Source organism: Ananas comosus, linkage group 15 (genome assembly GCF_001540865.1).
Source record: "Ananas comosus cultivar F153 linkage group 15, ASM154086v1, whole genome shotgun sequence".
Lineage (NCBI taxonomy): Eukaryota > Viridiplantae > Streptophyta > Magnoliopsida > Poales > Bromeliaceae > Ananas > Ananas comosus.
Window position 1 is genome coordinate 11,224,230 of NC_033635.1, and position 21,816 is coordinate 11,246,045.

General features: G+C 36.3%; 5 protein-coding genes across 9 annotated transcripts; 3 read left to right on the top strand and 2 right to left on the bottom strand.

The window, feature by feature from the left end:
• On the top strand, positions 1,458-2,635 carry LOC109721225 (the record flags this gene model as incomplete). Its single annotated transcript, XM_020248700.1, has 3 exons — positions 1,458-1,807; positions 2,161-2,228; positions 2,304-2,635. Coding segments are annotated over exons 2-3 (345 nt in total), but the record flags the coding sequence as incomplete, so codon positions are not given.
• LOC109721222 (BEL1-like homeodomain protein 2) lies at positions 2,637-8,732 on the top strand (the record flags this gene model as incomplete). Its single annotated transcript, XM_020248693.1, has 4 exons — positions 2,637-3,458; positions 4,681-5,075; positions 5,949-6,009; positions 7,927-8,732. Coding segments are annotated over 4 exons (1,710 nt in total), but the record flags the coding sequence as incomplete, so codon positions are not given.
• LOC109721223 (type IV inositol polyphosphate 5-phosphatase 11-like) lies at positions 9,307-13,039 on the bottom strand. 4 transcript variants are annotated; one of them, XM_020248696.1, is made up of 6 exons: positions 12,823-13,039; positions 11,637-11,724; positions 10,883-11,008; positions 10,074-10,261; positions 9,792-9,934; positions 9,307-9,682 (listed from the first exon to the last, which is right to left on the bottom strand). In XM_020248696.1, the coding sequence occupies exons 3-6, from the start codon at positions 10,908-10,910 to the stop codon at positions 9,526-9,528; spliced, it is 516 nt and encodes a 171-aa protein (XP_020104285.1). In that variant the 5' UTR covers positions 10,911-11,008; positions 11,637-11,724; positions 12,823-13,039; the 3' UTR covers positions 9,307-9,525. The 4 variants fall into 4 exon arrangements, with proteins under 4 accessions (XP_020104285.1, XP_020104286.1, XP_020104284.1 ...); XM_020248697.1 differs by lacking the exon at positions 12,823-13,039 and adding an exon at positions 11,949-12,477; XM_020248695.1 differs by lacking the exon at positions 11,637-11,724.
• Positions 14,091-15,509, top strand: LOC109721224. 2 transcript variants are annotated; one of them, XM_020248698.1, is made up of 3 exons: positions 14,091-14,233; positions 14,324-14,659; positions 15,256-15,509. In XM_020248698.1, exons 1-3 carry the CDS (start codon positions 14,131-14,133, stop codon positions 15,333-15,335), a joined length of 519 nt encoding a protein of 172 aa, XP_020104287.1. In that variant the 5' UTR covers positions 14,091-14,130; the 3' UTR covers positions 15,336-15,509. The 2 variants fall into 2 exon arrangements, with proteins under 2 accessions (XP_020104287.1, XP_020104288.1); XM_020248699.1 differs by having other exon boundaries at positions 14,324-14,653.
• LOC109721102 (agamous-like MADS-box protein AGL61) lies at positions 16,726-17,621 on the bottom strand. The gene is made up of 2 exons (XM_020248519.1): positions 17,071-17,621; positions 16,726-16,804 (listed from the first exon to the last, which is right to left on the bottom strand). Exons 1-2 carry the CDS (start codon positions 17,619-17,621, stop codon positions 16,726-16,728), a joined length of 630 nt encoding a protein of 209 aa, XP_020104108.1.

Here is a 21,816-nt window from a genome sequence, read left to right on the forward strand (position 1 = left end):
TTGTTTTAATAAAAGAGGAGAGAGCATATGCATTTTTTGGGGGTGCTCTAGGTCTTGAGGTCAATTAACCATTAATTAGGTGTGGGAGATAATGGGGGTTAGCATCAATTGTATCTGGTCTAATAAACTATGCTAACGAAAAGACATATTAATTATTTCGAACGGATTTAGAAAAGAAAAATTAATTAACTATATACACCAATTTAATAAATTAAAAGAGAGTTTGACAGACTCCGAAAAAATAATCATTAACAAAACTATCTTTCACTTTGTAGTTATATACTCTTGGTTTGTGTGTGTTAAGTAAATTAATCCGCTTTTTTTTTATATATATAAACTCTTATTTTGTTAGGGACTGAGTAAATTCAAAATTTATCAGCTACTCTGCTGCTTCGAGTAAGGGGCAGAATTAAAATGTACAAATATATGTGAATATTAATTAGATATGTGAATATTATTTCTTATTAATCAGTTACCTCTCTATATTTACTTCGTTACACATATCATCATTTTGCTATATATATATATAGAGAGAGAGAGAGAGAGTAGGGCTACTTATAAGTTGTTGATGATGAAGCTTTTGAATCGACGACCCGCTCCGTTAAATATAATCAAAAGTATTTGAAACTTCTAGAAAATAAATTTCAAAATTTTTCGAAATCATAATAAAATCTATCAAACGGGCATAAAATGAACGGTTAAAATCGAATGACGTCCTAAAAATGGATGATCGGAGTTATTGATCTTTATCTAGATAGTGAATAGAATTTTCTATCAAAAATTCAACATATTCCGATTCTTTTGCACCGTCAAACTAGCTAGTATCCCATATCGGCCGAGAGTTAGGCTGGTATGCTATCGGTAGCACGGAGGCCTCCGTGCTACTAAGTTGTTTTCAATGATGCCGCTTCTAAATCGACAATCGGTACCGTTAGACTTGATCTATACTATTAAAAGTATTTGGAAACTAAATTTCATAATTTTTCGGTATCATTTACCTATCAAATGAGTAATCTAAAAATAAACGGTTGAAAATAAAAATTTCTTAAAAAATGATGATAGAAGACTTGAATTTAAGATCAGAGGTACTGATCTTACTCCAAATAGTAAAAAGAATTTTCTATAAAAATTTCATTTGTTTGGATTGTTTTACACCGTTAAATTTACAAATGCATCACATTTACCATTAAAATTATCAATTTTGAGACCTTTTGATCACTAGCCGATGTCGAAAAATTATGAAATTTAGTTTTCAAATATTTTTAACGGTGTAGATCAAGTTTAACGGAGCCGATCGTCGATTTGGAAGCCGCATCATTGAAAACAACTTGGTAGCACGGAGGTCTCCGTACTACCGATAGTATACCAACCTAGCTCTCTCTCTCTCTATATATATATATACACACACAAATATAATAATAATAAAGGATTATTTTGTTTTGGGGGGTGGGGTAATATAATAAGGGGAGTATATATGTAAGGAAGGAGCAACAAGGACCTTTTCTCTCTCTTGTGCCTGTCCCCGTTCTATCTTATACTTTTAACTCTTCCTCTTACCTTCCATTATCAGAGGGCGATTGTTCTTCAAAGGAGAGCTCTCTTATAGTGGAGAAAGAAAAGAAAAGAAAAGGAAAGAAAGGAAAAGAAAGAAGAAAAAAAACAAAGGAGCTAAAAAAAAGGAGAAGGCGATCGAGGAGGGGAGGGGGGAGACAGAGAGAGAAGAGGCGACAGAGACGGAGAGAAAGAGAGGGTGGTGGTCTCGAGAGGCTTTCATTTCCACAGGGAGAGACAACGATATGTGTTCTTGGTTTGTTGTTTTACTTCCCTCTCCATCACTTCAAACTTTGTTATTACTTTGGTAACATACATAACCTGCATATGTGTACACCATGTTTCCATGATTTTTGCTAATTTTGATGATGATGTGATCACGATCAGTAGGAAATAATTAATTAATTGATGCCCACTTCACCTGATCTCCAATTCCCTCTTCTCTTTAATTTAAACTCTTCTTCTTTGTTTTTTTGCTTATCATTTTTTTTTCTCGATTTCATTTGATATATACATATATATATATATGTACTTATATACATATATACATATACAAATCTTCTTCCTTTTCTGATGATGGGTCCTTAATTTGATTGCTTTGTGCAGCAGGTAATTCCAATTCTAAGCAGAGCTGGACCACCTTGATGAAGATAGGGACACGGGCATGGGAATAGAGAGTACTCTTCGTCTCGCTTCGCTCGATCGATTGACCAACCGAAGATATAGCTCATAATTTTTTCCTTTTATTCTAGCAATTATTAATTCTATGTCCCACGGCTTCCACCACCACGGCGGCGGCTTCAGCTTCTCTGATGGGTTCGACCGGTCCGTGACACGGCAAGGACAGCAACAGCACCACGTCGCACAGCAAAGCCGCAGAGACAAGCTAAGGCTGCAGCAGCAGCAGCAGCAGCAGCAAGGATTCGTCGACCCCGCCCTCTTGCCCATAGAGGAGGAGGAGGAGGAAGGAGAAGATCAAGATTCAGCCATCTACGAGCCGACCGGAGCTGCCCCCGGGCCTGTCAGCTCCAATATCATGTTGTCTGAGATGTTCAGCTTTGCAGCTACTCCTGCAGCGGCAGCAGCCCGGTGGACACCAGTATTGGTACTCGGCGAGCAACCAGCTAGGGTCGATACTGACGACGGCGGCCAATTTGGGCTCTTTAGGCGAACCTAACTCGTCGAACAAGCCGTCGGGTCTAAGCTCTGATTCGATGCAACTATTCCTGATGAACCCGCAACCACATCGGCAGCAGCAACAGCACGCGAGATCTTCTCCTCCGTCTCCGCCGCAATCTCTCCACCACCACCACCACCAGACGCTAATCCCAGGGTTTGGAGATAACGCTTCTTCCTTTGGTGGCGGCGGCGGTGGTGTGGTGGAGGGACAAGCTCTATCCTTATCACTATCCTCATCCCTGCAACAATTTGAATTGCGCAAGGCTGAGGATCACTTTAGGCTGAGAGAGGGGTTGGTGTATATTAATAACCAACAACAGCAACAACAGCTGCAGCAGCAGCAGCAGCAGCAGCAGAATAATCCAATCTTACAGTTGCAACAATCTCATGGGCAACAATTGGGCCAAGCACACCATCTGCAGATGGGCTACGGTCCGATGGGGGTCGCAAACCTCCTCCGCAATTCCAAATATGCGAGGCCGGTGCAGGAGCTGCTCGAGGAGTTCTGCAGCGTCGGGAGGGAGCAGTTGAAGGGGGATCGGCTGAGGGCCCTGCGCGGAAGCGGTGGCTCCTCTTCGTCGAACCCAAAGGCTAACAACCCTAGCTCGTCGACCGCCCCCGCCACCGCGTCGTCCTCCTCTTCCAAGGACCAGCTCCCTCCTTTGTCTCCTGCTGAACGATTTGAGCACCAAAGGAAGAAAGCTAAGCTCCTCTCCATGCTTGATGAGGCATGTATTCAATCTCTTTCTGTCTCTCTCTCTCGTTTTCTCGATCTATATATATATATATATATATATTTCTCTCTCTATCTCGCTCTCTCGATCTATATAAGCATGAAAGTAACAAGAATTCCGGCGTACGTTCGGCTGGAATTTTGTCGCAGTTTGTTTAGAGGAGCGCCGCCGGCAGCAGCCGGCGGGTGTTTGATTAGGAGCAGAAAGAGGTGGTTGGTGTGGATTCATCTTAGGTTAATTTAATCAAGGTTTCTTTGATAGTGTTTGTTGAGCCTTGGATTTGTTTATTGGAAAGGTATGTTAGATTATCTCTAGTGGTACTTCCATTTGGAGAGACATGATTTTTTTGGTGATTTGGGGACGTCGCCTCACCGAAGCTCTTGTCAAATCCTTTAATAAATCCTTAATTACAATTAACAATAATACCATGTAGCCGGGGAACGTTTGTTACATCGTTTGCTATTTCCAAGAGATTGCATTGCCTATATTAGTACCGAGCAATATGTATATAAATATATATATACAATTCCAATTGATCATATATATATATATATATGTATATATATAATTTAATCAACAAACCAATCGTTCCTTTGGTTGTTGCCCTTCCGTTTTCTTTATTAATTTACACGCCTACCAAATTGAGAAAGAGACACGTTGATTCCTTCATCCATGTATATACATTGGTTCCATTCACTGGCACCTACATATATACATGCGAACTCACTGTTTTTAGTAGTGTTTGTTTGGATCCTCTCGTTCTCCTTCGCTCACCTGATCTTCTTCAATTCACTGTTGCTCATGTTTTCTTTCATGAGTGTATATATATATATATATATACACACACCGAGTTACCATGCCAATGTTAGTTTCCCAACGGAAATAATTAAAGCAGTATCACAGTCACATGCCATGCAACCGATACTTGTTCCTACTTTTATGGCTTAATCTTGTGTGGGTCTCCAATGTTTTTCTCGGCACCAGTGGATCCAGTGTCCACATATATATGAAACAAGGACCCCATATCCAATTACTGTTGGTTGGTTCAATTTTGTTACCACCACAACTCATTTTCAGTGTATATGGTGGTCCTGATCAGTTAGTTAGTTAATTATTTAATTAGCTGTATATAGTGGAAATTGCTTATTAGTTATATAACGACATGATTGTAATTAACTTTATATCCATATATGTGTGTGTGTGCATGCAACTGCAGGTGGACAGAAGATACAACAACTACTGCGGCCAAATGCAGATGGTGGTGAACTCCTTCGACTCGGTGATGGGGTTCGGGGCGGCGGCGCCGTACACGGGGCTGGCGCAGAAGGCGATGTCGCGGCACTTCCGCTGCCTCAAGGACGCCATCGCCGCGCAGCTGAGGCACACGTGCGAGCTCCTCGGGGAGAAGGACGCGGCGGGGGGCGCCGCGGGGGGGGTCACGAAGGGGGAGACGCCGCGGCTGCGCCTCCTCGACCAGCGGCTGCGGCAGCAGCGGGCCTTCCACCAGATGGGGGGGATGATGGAGCAGGAAGCCTGGCGGCCGCAGCGCGGCCTGCCGGAGCGCTCCGTTACCATCTTGAGAGCGTGGCTCTTCGAGCACTTCCTCCACCCGTACGTATTAGCTAGTCACGTATATATAATGCATGTGTTTCGTGAATTATTTAGTAGCCCCATGATAGCTAGTTGATTATTTCACTCTAATTAAGTACATATATATATAATCCCTTTATTAGAATTAATGCATTTGTTCTGTTATATATATGTATATGCATGGTTGCCCTAGTGCTTTTTTTTTTTTTTTTTTTTTTTTTTTTTTACTTCAAAGAGTTTGCCTTAATTAATTTATATATATGTGTAATTTATTTATTCTTCATTATGCACGCGCGAATGAAATGGAAGTATTAAGAATATTCAAATACTATTGTTATTAAAATCGATTCTTAATTTGGGTTGTTAATTATCTCTACTTTCATGTGTATATATATATACTAATGATTTGTTGAAAGCAAGAATTAGTTAGTAGTGAAATATATAGATATATAAATATAATGAGCAGTAGTTTATGTGATTTGATTTGAGTTTTCTCCTTTTATCAAAAGATTCAGAGCTCTGCATATAGTCCTTGGTTTAGTGTCTTTACACCAGAAAAGCTGATCAAAAGCTCCTATCACTTTGATCCTTTCATTGATATAGATTCCATGCCATAACATACAGCCATAGACCTCCCGAGCAGTGCATTTAATAGTTCATACACTTTGCCATTAATTCGAACCTCGATCGAAGAGACATATGCATTGGATCTCTCCCTCTCTCTCTCTCTCTCTCTCTCTCTCTCTCTCTCTCTCTTCAATGCATAGGAGTAAAATGATTGATCATGAATAGCTATGTAACTATAGTACTATTCTTTATGGATTTTTGGGCTCTATAACTCTATAAGGGTACTAATGTGATTTTGTGATCTCTCTTTCTTCGTTTTGTGCTCAGGTACCCGAGTGATGCAGATAAGCATTTGTTGGCCAGGCAAACAGGTTTATCCAGAAACCAGGTTTGTCCTCTTCTCCCTCAATAATGGAAGAGTCATCACCTTTTTGAAAACCATGCATAAATACTAGTATTTTTTCTGAGAATTTATCGTCTCCACTTGATGTATCCGTACGCCCAGTGCACCGTCCTTTATGGACCATTTATTTCATCACATAACTGCAGTTCCAACTTCCAAACAAAAAAAGAAATACTGCAATTGCGCTCGCTAGACACGCAGCTGGGATTAAAATTCACGATAAATTAGATGTTAGTACATCCAATTAAGCCAAAAGATTAACTAAATTTATATATATGTTCGAACAATCGGAACCAAGCAACAAAACATATGATCAAGATTATTCTCATGTCTAAATTTTGAAGATAGAGGGTATAGGAATGCAACGGGCATAGGAAATAATACGATTTTTCATAATTTCTACTGAGAAATTGAGTAGTAATTTTTCTACGTAACTCCAACATGTCCTTTTTGTACTAAATTCTAGACTTGAATGCACAGTCAAAAGCAGCCCTATAGAACAGTACATGCAGTGACCTAGCAAGCTGGTTGTGCAGTACACTTTGTAAGGGCTTTTAGTTTTTACCTGTCTCTCTCACATCTAATAATTCGTCTCCTCTGACCCACTTAACTAGGTTGTCCCATTTTGTTGATGTAGATCTATTCTTGCTCCTAATGTATTTCTCTTGAGTATTTAACCATATAATTGAGAAGAGAAATGCTAATTAACTCTACAACCTAAAAGGATTTGTAGGATTATAACTCTTAATCCAAGGGTTTAAATCCTTTTCCCAGGATCTGAATAGCCCTTTTTAGATTTTCGAATTTTGAAAAAAAAGGAGAGTGATAAGACTAGTGAAGGAAAACTGATCTAGCACAAGTGAAGAATATTTCCCATATATATATATATACCTTTTTATATCCATATTTCACTACATTTCCCTGTGTATACCAGTCAAGTATAAAATGAATGATTACAAAAGCATGAATAGTTTTATTGATGCATGCATGTTTAGTGTCTGTGTGCGTGTGATCGTATCTGTGTCTATCAGTCTTAGTCGTGATTTTGCATGTGTGCGTGTGGGATTTGACTATGCATATGTGTGTGCGCATACGCACGCGTGTGCGCACGTAGTTGCGGTGTTTCAGATTAGAGAAATGCGTAGTTGTGGTGTTTCAGTGTAGAGAAACGCTGTGTGTATTTGCACGCGCGCCTAGCTGTGACGTCTCAGGTTAGAGAGATGCTAATTAGGTATACATTTCAAAAGGAGTTGAAACCTTACGATCCTCTATCTCGGGGTATGAAACTTGGCTTTTAGATAGCCAAGTTATATATAAAACTTGGCCTTTAGGTAGGGGAAGCAGAACCCTTCAGGTTATGCATGTTTGAGTGTACATATGCAATGTGGGTGCATATGTAGGAGTGTGTATGCAAGAGTTCCAGTATAAGATTATTATGATGTTCTAACATCGATTGTTGTTTGTTTGGGTCATATATGGGATTAACATATATATCAATAAAGTGGATTATTAATTTAGATGTTCTAGCTAACAATAATTAACTCCAAACACCAAGATTTTACATGTAACTACAGTTCATAGTTACACTCCATATGAACTTGATGTACATATACAGTACAAGTAGAAGCATTCATTAATTCCATCCTTACAGGTTTCACGCATGCAAGGTTTTCTCATGTTAGCGCATTTAATTACCTCTTTCGATACTCTAGAAGATACCTTACTTCGAGACGCCTCTAAAGTGCAGTTGATGAGCTAGTTATTTTCACGTGGTAGCTCGCTAGCTGAATCAAAACCAAATTAAGCACACCGAAGTAAATTATAACGAGCAATTATAAGCTACTGATGACATATAGAAATGCTGACTCTAGTAATCTTACATTTAACGATAACAATTTTCAGGTGTCGAATTGGTTCATCAACGCGCGGGTGCGTCTGTGGAAGCCGATGGTGGAGGAGATGTACCAGCAAGAAGAGAAAGAAGAAGGCGATAACACCACCCAACACTCAGACCCCACCGCCGCCGACCCCAACGCCAATGCCGATGGAAACGCAGCAGCGCAATCCCGAGAATCACTTTCCCCGCCCGGCGTGGCTCACGTCGACGACTCTGTCGACCTCGACATCGCTGTTGACCCATCGCCGCCACCGGAGCTCTTTGGGGGCGCCGCCGACGACGTGTACGTACACCGCTACGGGTGGGGGCCCGCCGCTGCTCAGGCGAGGGTGGGGCCCACGGGTGACGTGTCGCTGACGCTGGGCCTGCGCCACGCAGGAGGGAACGTTAATGAGAGCGGAGTACCCTTCTCGCTGAGGGATCACTTTGGCGCTTAATTAATTAATGCATGGTGTTTGGCAATTACAGTATGCGTACGTATATATTATATAATTAATTAGTTAATGTTAGATAATAATGTGACACACAAATAAATCTTCTTCTTTTCTTTTGATAATTTTAGACTTTTTTTTTTCTTTTATTTTTTCTTTTTTTTGAAGAGGTTGAGAGAGAAGAGGTATATAACAAAAAACAAAAAAAACCAACGTATGATATAAGTAGTTTTCGCACATTTTTTTTTGTTTTTATTTTGTATGTACATTTGAGAACCAACACAAAAATTGTACGTATTGGGGGGGGAGAGGTGACAGTGAATTGAGGATTAGCGTGATGTATTCTGAAATGAGCTTTAATTTTTTTTATTCTCCTTTGAGTGAGCTTCCATATTTTTTTATTTATTTTTTTAACGAATTAATCAGATGACTTTTATCTACTCGATGCTTATAAAACCGCAATCTAATGCATACATTTGTCACAAGAGAAATGCTTCATTGATAAACATATAAATACGCCATTAATTTATTCAAAACTGTTAATTGTTAGTTTTCAACCAGGAGTTCTCATATTAAAGAGTCCCACACCCACGTGCATCTTCTCTTTTTTCTTTTCTTTTTTTTTTCTTTTTTTTGGTGACTTGGACCATGATTGAGTCATAAATGCTAGAAATAGTGGTTGTTTGATAGAAGAAAAGGAAAAGGTTGGGGGAGGGATATGATTGCCAGGTATTTAATAGCAGCAGGACAGATACAGCCATGACCATGCTTCTTTCCCTAGCCTAGCTTTGGGACCATCTTGCCATATGAAAAGTGGTTGACAAGGGATGGGCTGGATTGGGCCTTTTTTATTTTCAACTTGACAGGCTTGGTTCAGTGAGTGTGTGTAATCTTATGGATGTTTAATTTGGGACCCTTTGATTTTTGCCATACTGTGAATTCGACTCAGTAAGATTGAATCAAACAGTGTTTGTCGCGTCTTTTAGGATTAAACTTCACAAATTGGTCATACACTTCTACATATTTGTAGGAAATTAAAACAGATTGTGATTGGATTGAGCTTCTGATTCGACTTTCTGGACTGCAAAAATTTGAATTTTTTTTCTTCTCAGATATTTGAATCTGTCAGTCTGCTGCTGCAAGCCTTCATAGAAAGAGGATTCCATCAACAGATTAGTTGTTCAGTCTTGAACAGAGGTGAGCTTTCACTGGCTTGCGGTGGGAGCTACTACTCTGATCTTGTGACTCATATGAGTGCAGCACCGCATCGATCCCGGACGAGCTGTCGATCTTGAACAAGATTCTATCCGTCCACGAAAGGTACTCTGACCTGCAGAAAAGAAAAAAAGACAGATCAGAAACATGTTTAAGATCTATACAAATAACAATTTGAGTAATGATTCACAAAAATTACAATGTGAGTAATATTAGTTAGTTACCTTGTAGCTTGTGTGTCATAGTTGCTGCTTCCTACATTGTACTTATATGTGGGCTTGAATGATAAGGTCCCCTCACAGTAGTAGCCTCTGAATACTTGTCCTCTTTCGGCCTCTTGTAGAAGCTGATCCTTACTAGTTAGCAGCTACAGAATATAAACAAATAGTCGGGCCTCGGTTATATGAGAGTATAAGCATGTTGCTTTGCAAACTAAATTAAGTAATTAACAGTGTAAGAAAATGACAACCAAGTCCCAAAAGTGGGGAAATTGTATATTTGCTTACACTATGAAGGTTCTTGTGTATTAGGCTTCTTGCAGCTAGGGTGCTTATACCATGCAATCTGTAATTAAGATCCCCGAGCCACACCGTCACGTGAGAGGCCGTAGCATATGGGCTTCTGTTCTTTGCGAAGAGTGAGTAGGAGATATGCCTCCATTGCGAGTTCCTTTCCTTCACATTATGCGCGTGAGCTGCAGAATCAACCACGCATATCGTATATTACAAACTGTTTCATTGGCTTTAACTATGCTGTAAAGGTGAACTAACATAAGCTATAATAACTTGATGGTTAAGTGCATGTTCTTTTCCATCCTCTTTCAATTTGCCAGTACTAGGGCATGGCAATCTCTTCCACTTTATTTCCTGTGTTCTTATCGAGCTCCGTTAAACATTCCCTACATTTTTCCTAATGAACATTCTCGGAGAATTTTAGAGGTCATGACTTTTTGCATTGTTCCGACTTATCCAGGGAGGCTTCTGAAATGCATAATAAGATGACCATAGACGACAACATAAACCTTCTGAAATGACTCTGTTCATATATGTAAATCCTAATTAGCCCACGAGTAACAGCTCCTTGACTGACACAGTCCTTTAACAGCATGGCTTGTTTCTTCAAACCGTCCGAAAACAGTACAACTTAGTAATGCTTGATTACCAGCAAGTTACATGCATGTCAGAAAACAAAAAGGAAAAAAAAAATCTCTTTCCCCCCTTTGAAGAGAGAATTCATGAATGAAAAAGGGGGAATAAAAAGGATTTGAAGATTGAAAAGGTGAATAAAGATGTGGGTGGAATAAGTAACAGCTCACCTGACAGATGACACGATATGAAGACCATATGAATTCTATTAATGACAATGTAAACACCAACAGCTCCTTTCTTTCTACGAATTAGACCGCCGCAACCCCCAACGGCACACTTATCCACTCGTAGCTCTGAATGTTACAGCTAAACTTTAATTAGATGATGCAAAGCATTTTTGCCAAAAGAATTTGAATAGGTACTTGTGTGTAGCAGTCCCATCTCTGTTTAAATAAATAAATAAATAAATAGATAGATAAATATAGTGCTGTCGCACCTTTTCTTTCAAACTCTGAATTTTTGGGGCCTAAGACATAAAGATGAAGAGATTGCATGGTTGCTTCTCCCAGGAGACTAGGCGATGGCAAGTAATTAGTGCTTAAATTAACTTCTATAGTTTATCAACTTATAAACAGAGAACAACTCAACGAAGTTTGGATTAACTGATGTAATATATAACTTAAGAAATGAACAAGACCTATATTATCACACTTATGACAATTTTGAAGCAAGAATCACTAGGATTGATTAGATCACAACAAAATTTTTCCGAGAATAAGCGGGCAATGGTCGCACAGTAAAAAAAAAAGAATCTCAAACATTTAATTCTATTAGCAATCTGACACCTGAAAGAAGGTTGTTGAATGGTACAAAACAACCTTATCCTTATACCACAAACTTAATTACTTTTTTTTTTTTTATAATAAATTGCTTACAATGACATAGACAATGCTCCCTCAAATGAGAAAGTGCTCAAAGTACCTATGTGTTTCGATCAGATATTCGTTCAACAAATTTGCAATATTATGCTTTGGAACATCCTGCAACCCGACCACTCCTCTCCAATCAGCTGCACCAAAGACAAGAACATTGGTTTCTCTCAACAGAATGAGTTCAACTTGGAACAAGCGCAGCGTAGACTAACAAGTGTAAAGTCTAGAGGCCCTTATCTACGCAGTTTAGTTTGTCTTTCTTTACTTGATAGTTACAACTAACTAGAGCATAGACAATCGAGTTCGAAACTGCAATGTAGGTTTTTGATTAATTCTGATGGCATAGAACATGAGTGCCTACCCTTCCATTCATGTTCCATGTAACTATGCAAAAACATAGAACCGAGTTGGTCGAGAAGCCGCAGAACTTTTCAACCGCAACAGTCTCGATTCCTTCATGATCAGTCAGGTAATCAGCAACCAACTGACTCGGATCTCTGGGCCTCTAGCTCGTTAAACCTTTTCCTGCAGATATCTTACCTACAAGCACATATTCTTTTATATGCACTGGTTCGTAACGTACCAATCGCAATGTGCCATATTATGATGTTATGGGAATTTCAAAACATATTCCTTTCGACGGTGCCTAGCTCGTAGAACAAGAGTACACCTTTTTCATTTCTCATCTCTTTGTCTCCAAAATTAGGTGAGGGTCCTTGTCCCGGGACATTAGATAAGTCTATAATCTGGAGATGGCCGCATCACAACTATAACTCTCTAGTGCTCAAAAACTTCTTTTGTCATCTTCGAGTTAATTACCAATTGACGGCAATCCAATCCAGATTCCAGACTCATGTAAATCTTTCATGATCAGATCAATTCTGCTCTCGATCTACTTTGTGCTTCAGCTGATCTCAGCTGTAAATATATATATATAAGCGACACGTATAACCCCTACAACAAACCTTACATCTTCTCTGACTCTAACAAGTTAACACATCCATAACTTGTTTGGATATGATATTGACCGACGCACGCTGCTCATCAACAAAACAACGGAATGCACAGATAGAAAATAGCTACACATGCATGATTGATTGCTGTAGGCTAGCCACATAATAAGTCTAAGTTGAAGATAGGAACATTTATGAGTGCGTGATTTGGGGGGAAAAAAAAGAGAAGAAAAACAGTAGTAGTCTCGATTACTTGCAACCTATAAAGGGATTTTAGCTTACTTAGCAGACTGCCGATGATTCCGGCACTGTCGCCGGAAAGAGGGAAAGCCGACGGCCTCCAGTCGGCATGTAAAAGAGAGGAAAAGGCTGCCGGCCTGACATGCTCGCTGAAATTCTAATTCCCTCTATCACCGTAAACTTGTAAAGAGATATTAATTTTAAAAAATAATTAATTAAAAAATTTAAAGGGTTCGCAATAGATAAATCTCCAGACTTTTTCATTCTCATTTTCATTTTTATTTTTATTTTAATTACTATCTAAGTGCGAGACTCGTAGATAATATCCTTGGGTTCAAGTTATATAATATAGAGTATTTCGTTATATTAAGATATTTTAAATTTCTTAAAGAAATTACTATTAAAATAAATTTTTATTCTATATTTTAATATTTTATATTGGAATATAAAATATTCTAATATAAAATTTAAATATTTTATATTTTTAATCCTGCCAAATAAATTCTTATTCTAAGAACAAATACTATCTGTACACGTGACTGTACCGCTATCCTTTAACTATTTATATTAATACTAAAAATATTAAAAATTTCAGTAAATTTTGAGATCGTGAGTATAAGATATATATTTTTAATTTTAAATCATGATTTAGTACTGGCCGTTTCTACCGTAAGTAATAAAATATTTATAGTCGACACCCGAGATCCTAGTTCGAAGGTTAATTGCGTTACATTTCCGTTTAAATTTATTTCTAAAAAAAATACAGCTAATTAAAGGCCTGTAGATTATATATGCAATTTATAAAAATAATAGTTTGAAACATATGGAGCAGTACCTTATTCTTAAATTTTAAGATAAATTATACAAATATTTTTATAATATTCACAGACTTCAACGCCAGCCAAAGTGGTTCACCAAGAGAAAAAATTCTAGAATGCACTGGATATATTGATGACGTGGCGTCACAAACCAATCAAATATCTCTTTTTAGAGATATATATCCCATCGTGATTATAAAAAAATATTTTTATTATACTTTTATTTGAAGAGAAAAAATATAATTATTTTATTATTAATGACGTGCTGCAAGCGTGACAGTATCGAATTTCTCTCCAGCAGGAGGGAAGAGAGATTGATAAAATTGGTGGCATTTCTCATGTCAATACAATATGGCCACTTGGCACAACAAGGAAACAGCTCCAACGTATATTCAAATCCAATTAGAACCAACATATATTTATAAAAACTATTTGTAAAAAAGAAATGAGCATGGCAACATTGACTTTCTTCTTCTTAAGGCCATCCCTCCACTAAGATTAATTCTCACAAAAAAAAAGTAGCAGGGAATCAATGGCAATGTCTTTTCCAGCTCAATCCCCCCTCTTCTCCTCATGCTCACTGCTCATGACTCTCCTCTTTGCATACTCTGCATCTGTTCAACTAGATGACCCAGGTAGGTAATCAGTGACTCCATATATAAATTATTAAGTTACATATATATATATATATATGCCCACAAATTAAATTTTCTTTCTTCTTTCAGATTGGTACTTTTGGCTCCCACTGTATGCTGTTGCCTCTGCGGTTAATCTTTCCCAAGCACTCAGTTTCCAGTCCAAAGTCCTTGCCCAGGTGAGTGAGTTTGCACTGTGGGGTGGAGTATTCTTGTTGCTCAAAGTGGTTTGTGAAGCTTGTCATGTTGATGGAGTGGGTGGGTTGTGGTCTATGGACATGAGGGAAAGGGTTGTGAGGGAGAAAATTGGGAGTGGGTTAGTGGTCATCTCCATGATCCTTTACTTAAAAGCTACTTCTCATGCTTCCAAAGTGCCCAAAAGAGGAAAGAGTGAACAAGCTCCAACATCTCTTGGTTATGGTAAGGGTATGATTATTATTTTTTTTTTCATTTTAATTACAAAGAATGGTGCTCTTTATTCAGTTATTGTGGCTTGTGAGATTATTAGAGTTGTTTAAGACTCTTACTAAATGTGTGTTTACAGTTTTAGAAGTATTTATTTTAGGGATGAGGGGAAATTTGGTCACCGGTGGGTAAGAAGGAATTTAGAGAATTTTATGGAAACTTTTGCTTATAGGAAATGTTAATTATTCTTCTTAAGCTTTGTAATAATGTCTGTAATTTACCACATTTTCTTTCTTTCTTTTTTGTCAGAACAGTATTTGACAACACATATTTTGGTATGAGTGAATTTAAGTGCAGTGTATCGACTCTATATATATATATATACATGAAAACAGCTAATAGCAGTTACTGATTACTCTGACAAATTAAGATTAACCAAATCTGATGAACCATTCAATTACTTGCAATGTGTAAATCGATCATGACATATCTAATCATCTTTTGAGCGGAATAGGTAGATTATGTATTAGCCACATAGCCTTTAAGTGTACTTCGCGTTATGCTATGTCATAAATTTTTCTTTTCTCTTTCATTTTTTTTCTGAATTCTGGGAGCAGGAATGGCGATTCTTGTAGCTGTGAGCTTCGGACTGTCGTTCTATTTCTTCCTATCTGTTAAGGAGCAAATGAGGTTCTGAGTGAAAGATTGCGCAAAGAGATATCATCAGGTCTACAATGTAAAGAATTAGAAGTGATATTTCGGAAAGTCTTAAATTATTTTGGTTTGGTAAGCATGTAATTAAGTGGTGGTTGTAGCTACAACCTGTCACTTGTATATTATACTGTGATTGTAGGATCAGACTAATGTTATCACTGCCAGAAATTTAGGCTTGGCCTTATGATTCTTTAATCTGATTTCCTTTTAATAAATTTATTATACTGAATTAATTGGATATAAATGTGTATGCATGTAAATTACAACTTAGACTACCAAAATGAGTTATCTTTTTGAGCCAAAGAGCAAATTTCAATCAGCTCAGCTGCTGATATCTGTCATTTTTTATTCATTTTGGCAGGACAGAGGTATGTATATCTTCATTTATATATTCACTGTGTTGATTTTCTGATTTGCATTGAATTAACTTTACTTGCTATATGTAAAATGTGCGATTAACATAGCCTTGAATAGTAACTTAAATAGGGTGTTAGAACAAGTACTAAAAATAAGAAACAAGTGATATCTCCAAGAAAGGTTCTAACTCGAATAAATATGATGTTAAAGGGGAGACACTCAGGCATTCCTCTGTTGAGATAAACAAGCTGGATCTCAATCCACTAACAAGCCAACTCACATTAATCTTTTTCCTTTCACTTCCTCTTTAGATATATACCTGGACTAATTAAGTACCAGGAGCTACATATCACTAAACCTCTGCACTTAGTAATTAGTAAAATAGTAATAAGCAGAGCCAAACATTAATTCTTTGTCACTGTTATTATGTTTCCTTTCATGCAAACAAGTAAGCTTGCACAGTAGGTGTTACTAATAAAAGGATGTAGAATTTGTCAATGGTTCAGCAAACCCAGCTAAAATTACTTTATAATTAAACTAGAATAAGTTGCAAAAAATAAATCAAATACATAACCGTTCTATATAACTTGTTCTATCTCCTCATTCCCCTTTGAAGATTTGTGATAGTGTGTGGATTAATGAATCCGATAATTTTATTTTCTCATGATTGTTTTTGTGTATATATATATATATATGGAAGTTAACACTGTTGCAAGTGTTTTGGAATCATCCAAAGGAATGTATTAAATATTAACTTGTTTTGAATATATTTCATGAACTTTCCTTAGTTAGTTAGTCAATACAGTTTGTAACTTCAAGTTCTTCCCTAATTAATTTCATCAACAAATTCATTTTGATATGTAACAGCTAACATCAACAATTAAATCCATTCATTTTTTTCCCAAATTGTAGATTATGTGTTAACCACATAATTAATTAATCTGGCAAAGCATGAATCCATATATTTTTGTGGAAAAACTAAGAAGCAGGTCTTATTCAATTATATCTCATTTTTGTTACCTTAATAAGATCGTACAAATATTATTAAAGTTCAGCCCAAATGAAGAAGTTGCGCAGTGGCACTCAGAAACATACCTAAATAGAACACAACAACGTAAAATCAAAAACATACATAGATAGAACACAACAATGTAAAATCATCTTCGCAGCGCTAAAATGCACCGCCGTAAAATCCATATCCGAATCCGAACCCCGACCCACCGAGAGAAACGTGCGCCGCCGCATCCTCGTTCTTAACTGCACCAAGCGTCGGCCCGTTGGCGGCAGCGGCTGCTGCGCTGGTGCTCGGAATCTGCATCTGCATGTAATGCTGGTGCTGGTGCTGCTGCTGCTGGTGCTGCTGCTGCTGCTGCTGCTGCTTCCGCGACAACGCGTCGTGCAGGAGCTGATCAGCCCTCTTTGCGACTGCCGCCCGCAGATCGCAAAGCGCTTTCTGGAAGGCCTGCAGCTCGTCGACGCCGAGCGCGTCGACGTTGGCGTCCCACCAGCACGCCCTCCCCGCCCGCTCCCTCTCCATCGCCGCCTCGACCCCCTCCCGCCGCTTCTTCTCCGCCTCCAGCAGCCCGTGCAGCTCCACGTACTGCCTGTTCAGCTCCCGCACCGTCGCCGCCGCGGCGCCGTGCTGTCCGCCGTTATTGCTGCCGCTGCTGCTGTCGGTGAGGAAGCGGTCGACGACGGCGTCGACGGAGGGGTGGCCAAAGGAGAAGGCCTTGCCGGCGGGGGAGAAGACGACGACGCCGATCTCTGCGCCGCAGAGGATCGAGAGCTCGCTCGCCTTCTTGAACAGCCCGGTCCGCCGCTTCGAGAAGCACACCTGCCGCGCCTCCTCGTTCTGAATCCGCTTTATCTCGATCTTCTGCCTCCCCATACTCGGCTTCCTCTTCGTCACCATCTGTGCATGTATTAAGCTTATACTACCAAGTTAGCATTACAAAGCAATGCACGTGGGATTCATATATATATATATATATACATATATACATATGCAGAGAGAGAGAGAGAGAGAGAGAGAGAGAGGAGTTTAATGTCTAATGAGGAGAGCATATTTAGGAGGGAATCAAGATGGATTTCCTTTCATGGAAGGAGACAGGTTGTTCATGTAGTAGTGTATATACGACTTGGAATTGTATATTAATTAAGGAGAAAAATTAGGATTAGTAATAGGGAGTTTCCTATTTTGCGATGCGCTCATCAATGTCACCGTTACGTAGAGAGGTAATTAACACAAATTAGACTATATATTTTCATCAAACAAAACCAAAAGAACAAATTAGATTGTGATGATGATTATTTGGATAATAATTTCGGTTTGTGTTGCGAATTGGAGAGAGAATTTTTTTTTTTTTTTTTTTTTTTGATTAAACAGGGATATACCCTATTTTAGAGAATTGGAGAGAGAATTATATGTATATATTTTTATGTATATCGTTATTACACTCCTTGAATCCAATAAGATTATTAGACGAAGATCGATCAATATGTACTTTATAATTAAGAAAATTAATTTAAAAAATAAGATTGTGAAAGCTGCTGAAGAACCACCAGGTTATAGTACCAAATTACATGTTTTTGTCTACCTATCTCTCAAAAAAAAAAAAAAAAATACATGTTTTGTGTTATGAGTACGTCTGCTATGCTTTTGAAAGTATTGAAGGTCTCTATATTTGTAAGTTATTTTGGACGATGGAATATCAAAGAGTCTAAAAAATAATTATTTTAATGACCTATGTTCCACATTCATAGATTTAACAGTGTAGAACAATCCAAATTATCTAAAATTTTATTAAAAAAATCTACTTACCATCAAGAGCAAAATCAATGATTCTGATTTGAAATTTAAGTTTTTTATCACTATTTTTTATGAGTTTTTTTATTTTCAGTTATTTATTTGGAGACTACTCATTCATTAGGTAAGTGTAGTAAAAAAATTATAAAATTTTGTTTCTACATAGCTCTAACACTATAAATCATGTCTATTAAAATGGATTGCCAAATACCAAATTTAATATCCTATCATCGAAATAAACTTATAAGCACGGAAACCTCTATACTTTTTTAGGCTCCGTTTGGTTGGAGTCTTGGCGGTATAAGCGGGGATAACAAAAGTTATCCCCCCTATTCCGCCAAACGAAATAATTTTTGGCCGGAATATTTTATCCCGGTCAAACTTTGCTATTCCTGGCTATCCCGGAATAGCTTGGGATTTCTTTTTTTTTGAGAAAGAGGTAGACGGGCTACCTGCTTCATTCATTGATAAATAGCTTGGGATTTCTTATTCCACTACTTTGATGGAATAGTGCTGTTCCAATGTTTAATTTCAAATTTTATTAAAATTATAAATTAAATTAAAACTAAATTATATAAATGTAATATGTTATATGTTATAATATATTATTTTTATTATAAAATTAATTAATTGTACTATATTAATATATATATTATTTATATTTAAATATTAAATATTATAATAAATTTTATTTAAATATTATAAAATATTATTTTTATTAAATTTAAGTTTAAGTAGAATTTTTATAAGTGTTAAGTTAATAATAAAAAATATAAATTTATTAAAAATTTTTGATTAGTCAAATTGTTAAATTTATTGTAATAAATTATTTTATTAATTGTTCCCACCCTTATTCTTATTTCAAAATTTTAAATTTAAATTTTAAATTTGATATTTAAATTTTTAAAATTTAAAATTTGATATTTTATAATTTTCAATTTAAATTGATCTTATTAATTTAAATTTTAAATTTAAATTTAAAATTTTAAAATTTTGATTTAAAATTTGAAATTTTAAATTTAAACTTTTAATTTCAAAATTTAAAATTTAAAAGTTAAATTTTTTAAATTTTAAAATTTAAAAAATATATATAAATTTAAATTTTAAATTAAAGTATATAAATATAATAAGAAGGGTAATATCATTATTTTTTATTTATAACTACTCAATTTAATTCTTATTCCATCTTACTAAACCAAATGCTATTTTTCTTATTACTAGGAATAACCTAATTTTCATCCAAACGCAAAATTATCTAATCCCCGCTTATACCTTAATTTATACCTATTCCTGAAATAGCCACTTTTTGCTTATTCCCGAACCAAACGATACCTTAAAAGTGTATATATATATATATATATAGAGAGAGAGAGAGAGAGAGAGAGAGAGTGGGCTGGTATGCTTATGGAAGTACGGAGGCCTCCATGCTTCCAAGTTGTTTTCGATGTTCGGACTTTCGAATCGACGATCGGCTCCGTTAGAGTTGATCTAGAGTATCTGAAGTAGCTAGAAAATAAATTTTGTGATTTTTCGATATCATTTGCCTAGTGATCGAAGGGGCTCAAAATCAATAATTTTAATGGTCGTGGTGAGCCGGTTGCAAGTTTAACGGCGTAGAAATATCCAAATCACATGAAATTTTGATAAAAAATTCTTTATACTATATAAAATAAGATCAATATCTTTGATCTAAATTTTAATGTCATATCATCACATTCTCCGTGCTTTCATAAACATACTAGCCGCACACTCTCTCTCTCTCTCTCTATATATATATATATATACTAGGCTTTGGCTTAAAAATGCCAGCACTCTACCTTATTACGGGAGACCAGATTGGGCTGAGTCGGGAGACCAGATTGGGCGAAGTCACATTCGAATTGGCATGAGGTCAGGTTGGGACAAGTCATGTTCGAAATGACGTGAGATCGGTTTGACCAAATCACAATTAAGATTCGTAGATACTGTGTCTATAGGCTGTAAATTAATTAGTTGCGTATTTCTAATAGTTCGAGTTTTTGAGATTATTAATAGTTAGCGACAGCAATCCGACAAGTGGTATCAAAGGTAAAGTTCATGGGTTCGATTTTCGCATGTTGCGAATTTGTGTTAGTATTGAGAAAAATTATTGGTTTAAAAGGGCCAAGGGTTGTTCTGATGTGGTGCATCTGGTGTAAGCAACAATTCCTCGTGCGTGGCGCGCGAGCAGCGTTTGATTGGTTACGTAGAGCTCCTAATAATCCGTGATTAATTCTAGTCTCGGCATAAACCTCTGTGGAGAAAGTATTGTATACACCGGCACGAATTGTAGCCAAACAGCAGAAGAACAGCAGGGAACGGGTTATTCCGATCAAAGCGTATTGTTCTGGATTGTTCTGGAACAACACGTTAAAAATTATTCATAGGAAACTGAGAACAACTTTATTCTTCTATTTATTTTATTAGATAAATAGATATATAAATAAATATATTAATATAAATATTATTTTTATGATAATATATTTAAACTTAAATTTTATTATATAATATAAATTAATTAAATTTGATATATTATTTATTTTATTAAGTTTTATTATTTATATATTAATATTTAATTATAATAATTATTTTTTCATGCATTATATATATTTTTTAATTTGTATTGAAATTTATATTATTATTAATTAAAATAATAAAGATATCGTTACATATAAATTATTATTATATATAGTAAAATAAATATATTATTTGAAAATAAATTGTTACATAAAATATTATATTATAAATTACTATAGAAATAATTTTATATAAAATATACTTATACAAATTAATTATTTTATTTTTAAAATATATTTAGACATTATTCTATACTTTTTATCCAAACGCTACTAAGGATATCCTCTAGAATATCTCCGAATGCATTCAAACATAAATTTATAATTATTCTATCTTATACCGGAATATCTCCTGTTCTCAGGAACAATAAAAATTGTTCTTCAAAATATAGTTCTCCAACCAAACGCAGCTCGAGCGTATAGTTACATCGCACACACATCACTTATTAATGTCCTAAAATCAAAATAAAATTAATTAAATATAATTAATATATTTAAAATATCTGCATATAGAAAAAACTATACAATTTGGGTAACTTTTCTTATAAATCAAAGAATCAAAGAATGCTTGTTACTCCATCATTAATTTTTTAAGTGACGTAGGAAAAATCAAAAAGAAATTTAATTTATCTTATAAGCCATGAGCCCAATTATGTAAAGTTGAATTTTGAAATTTTCAGAAAATTTTAGATTTTTCAAATTAATTA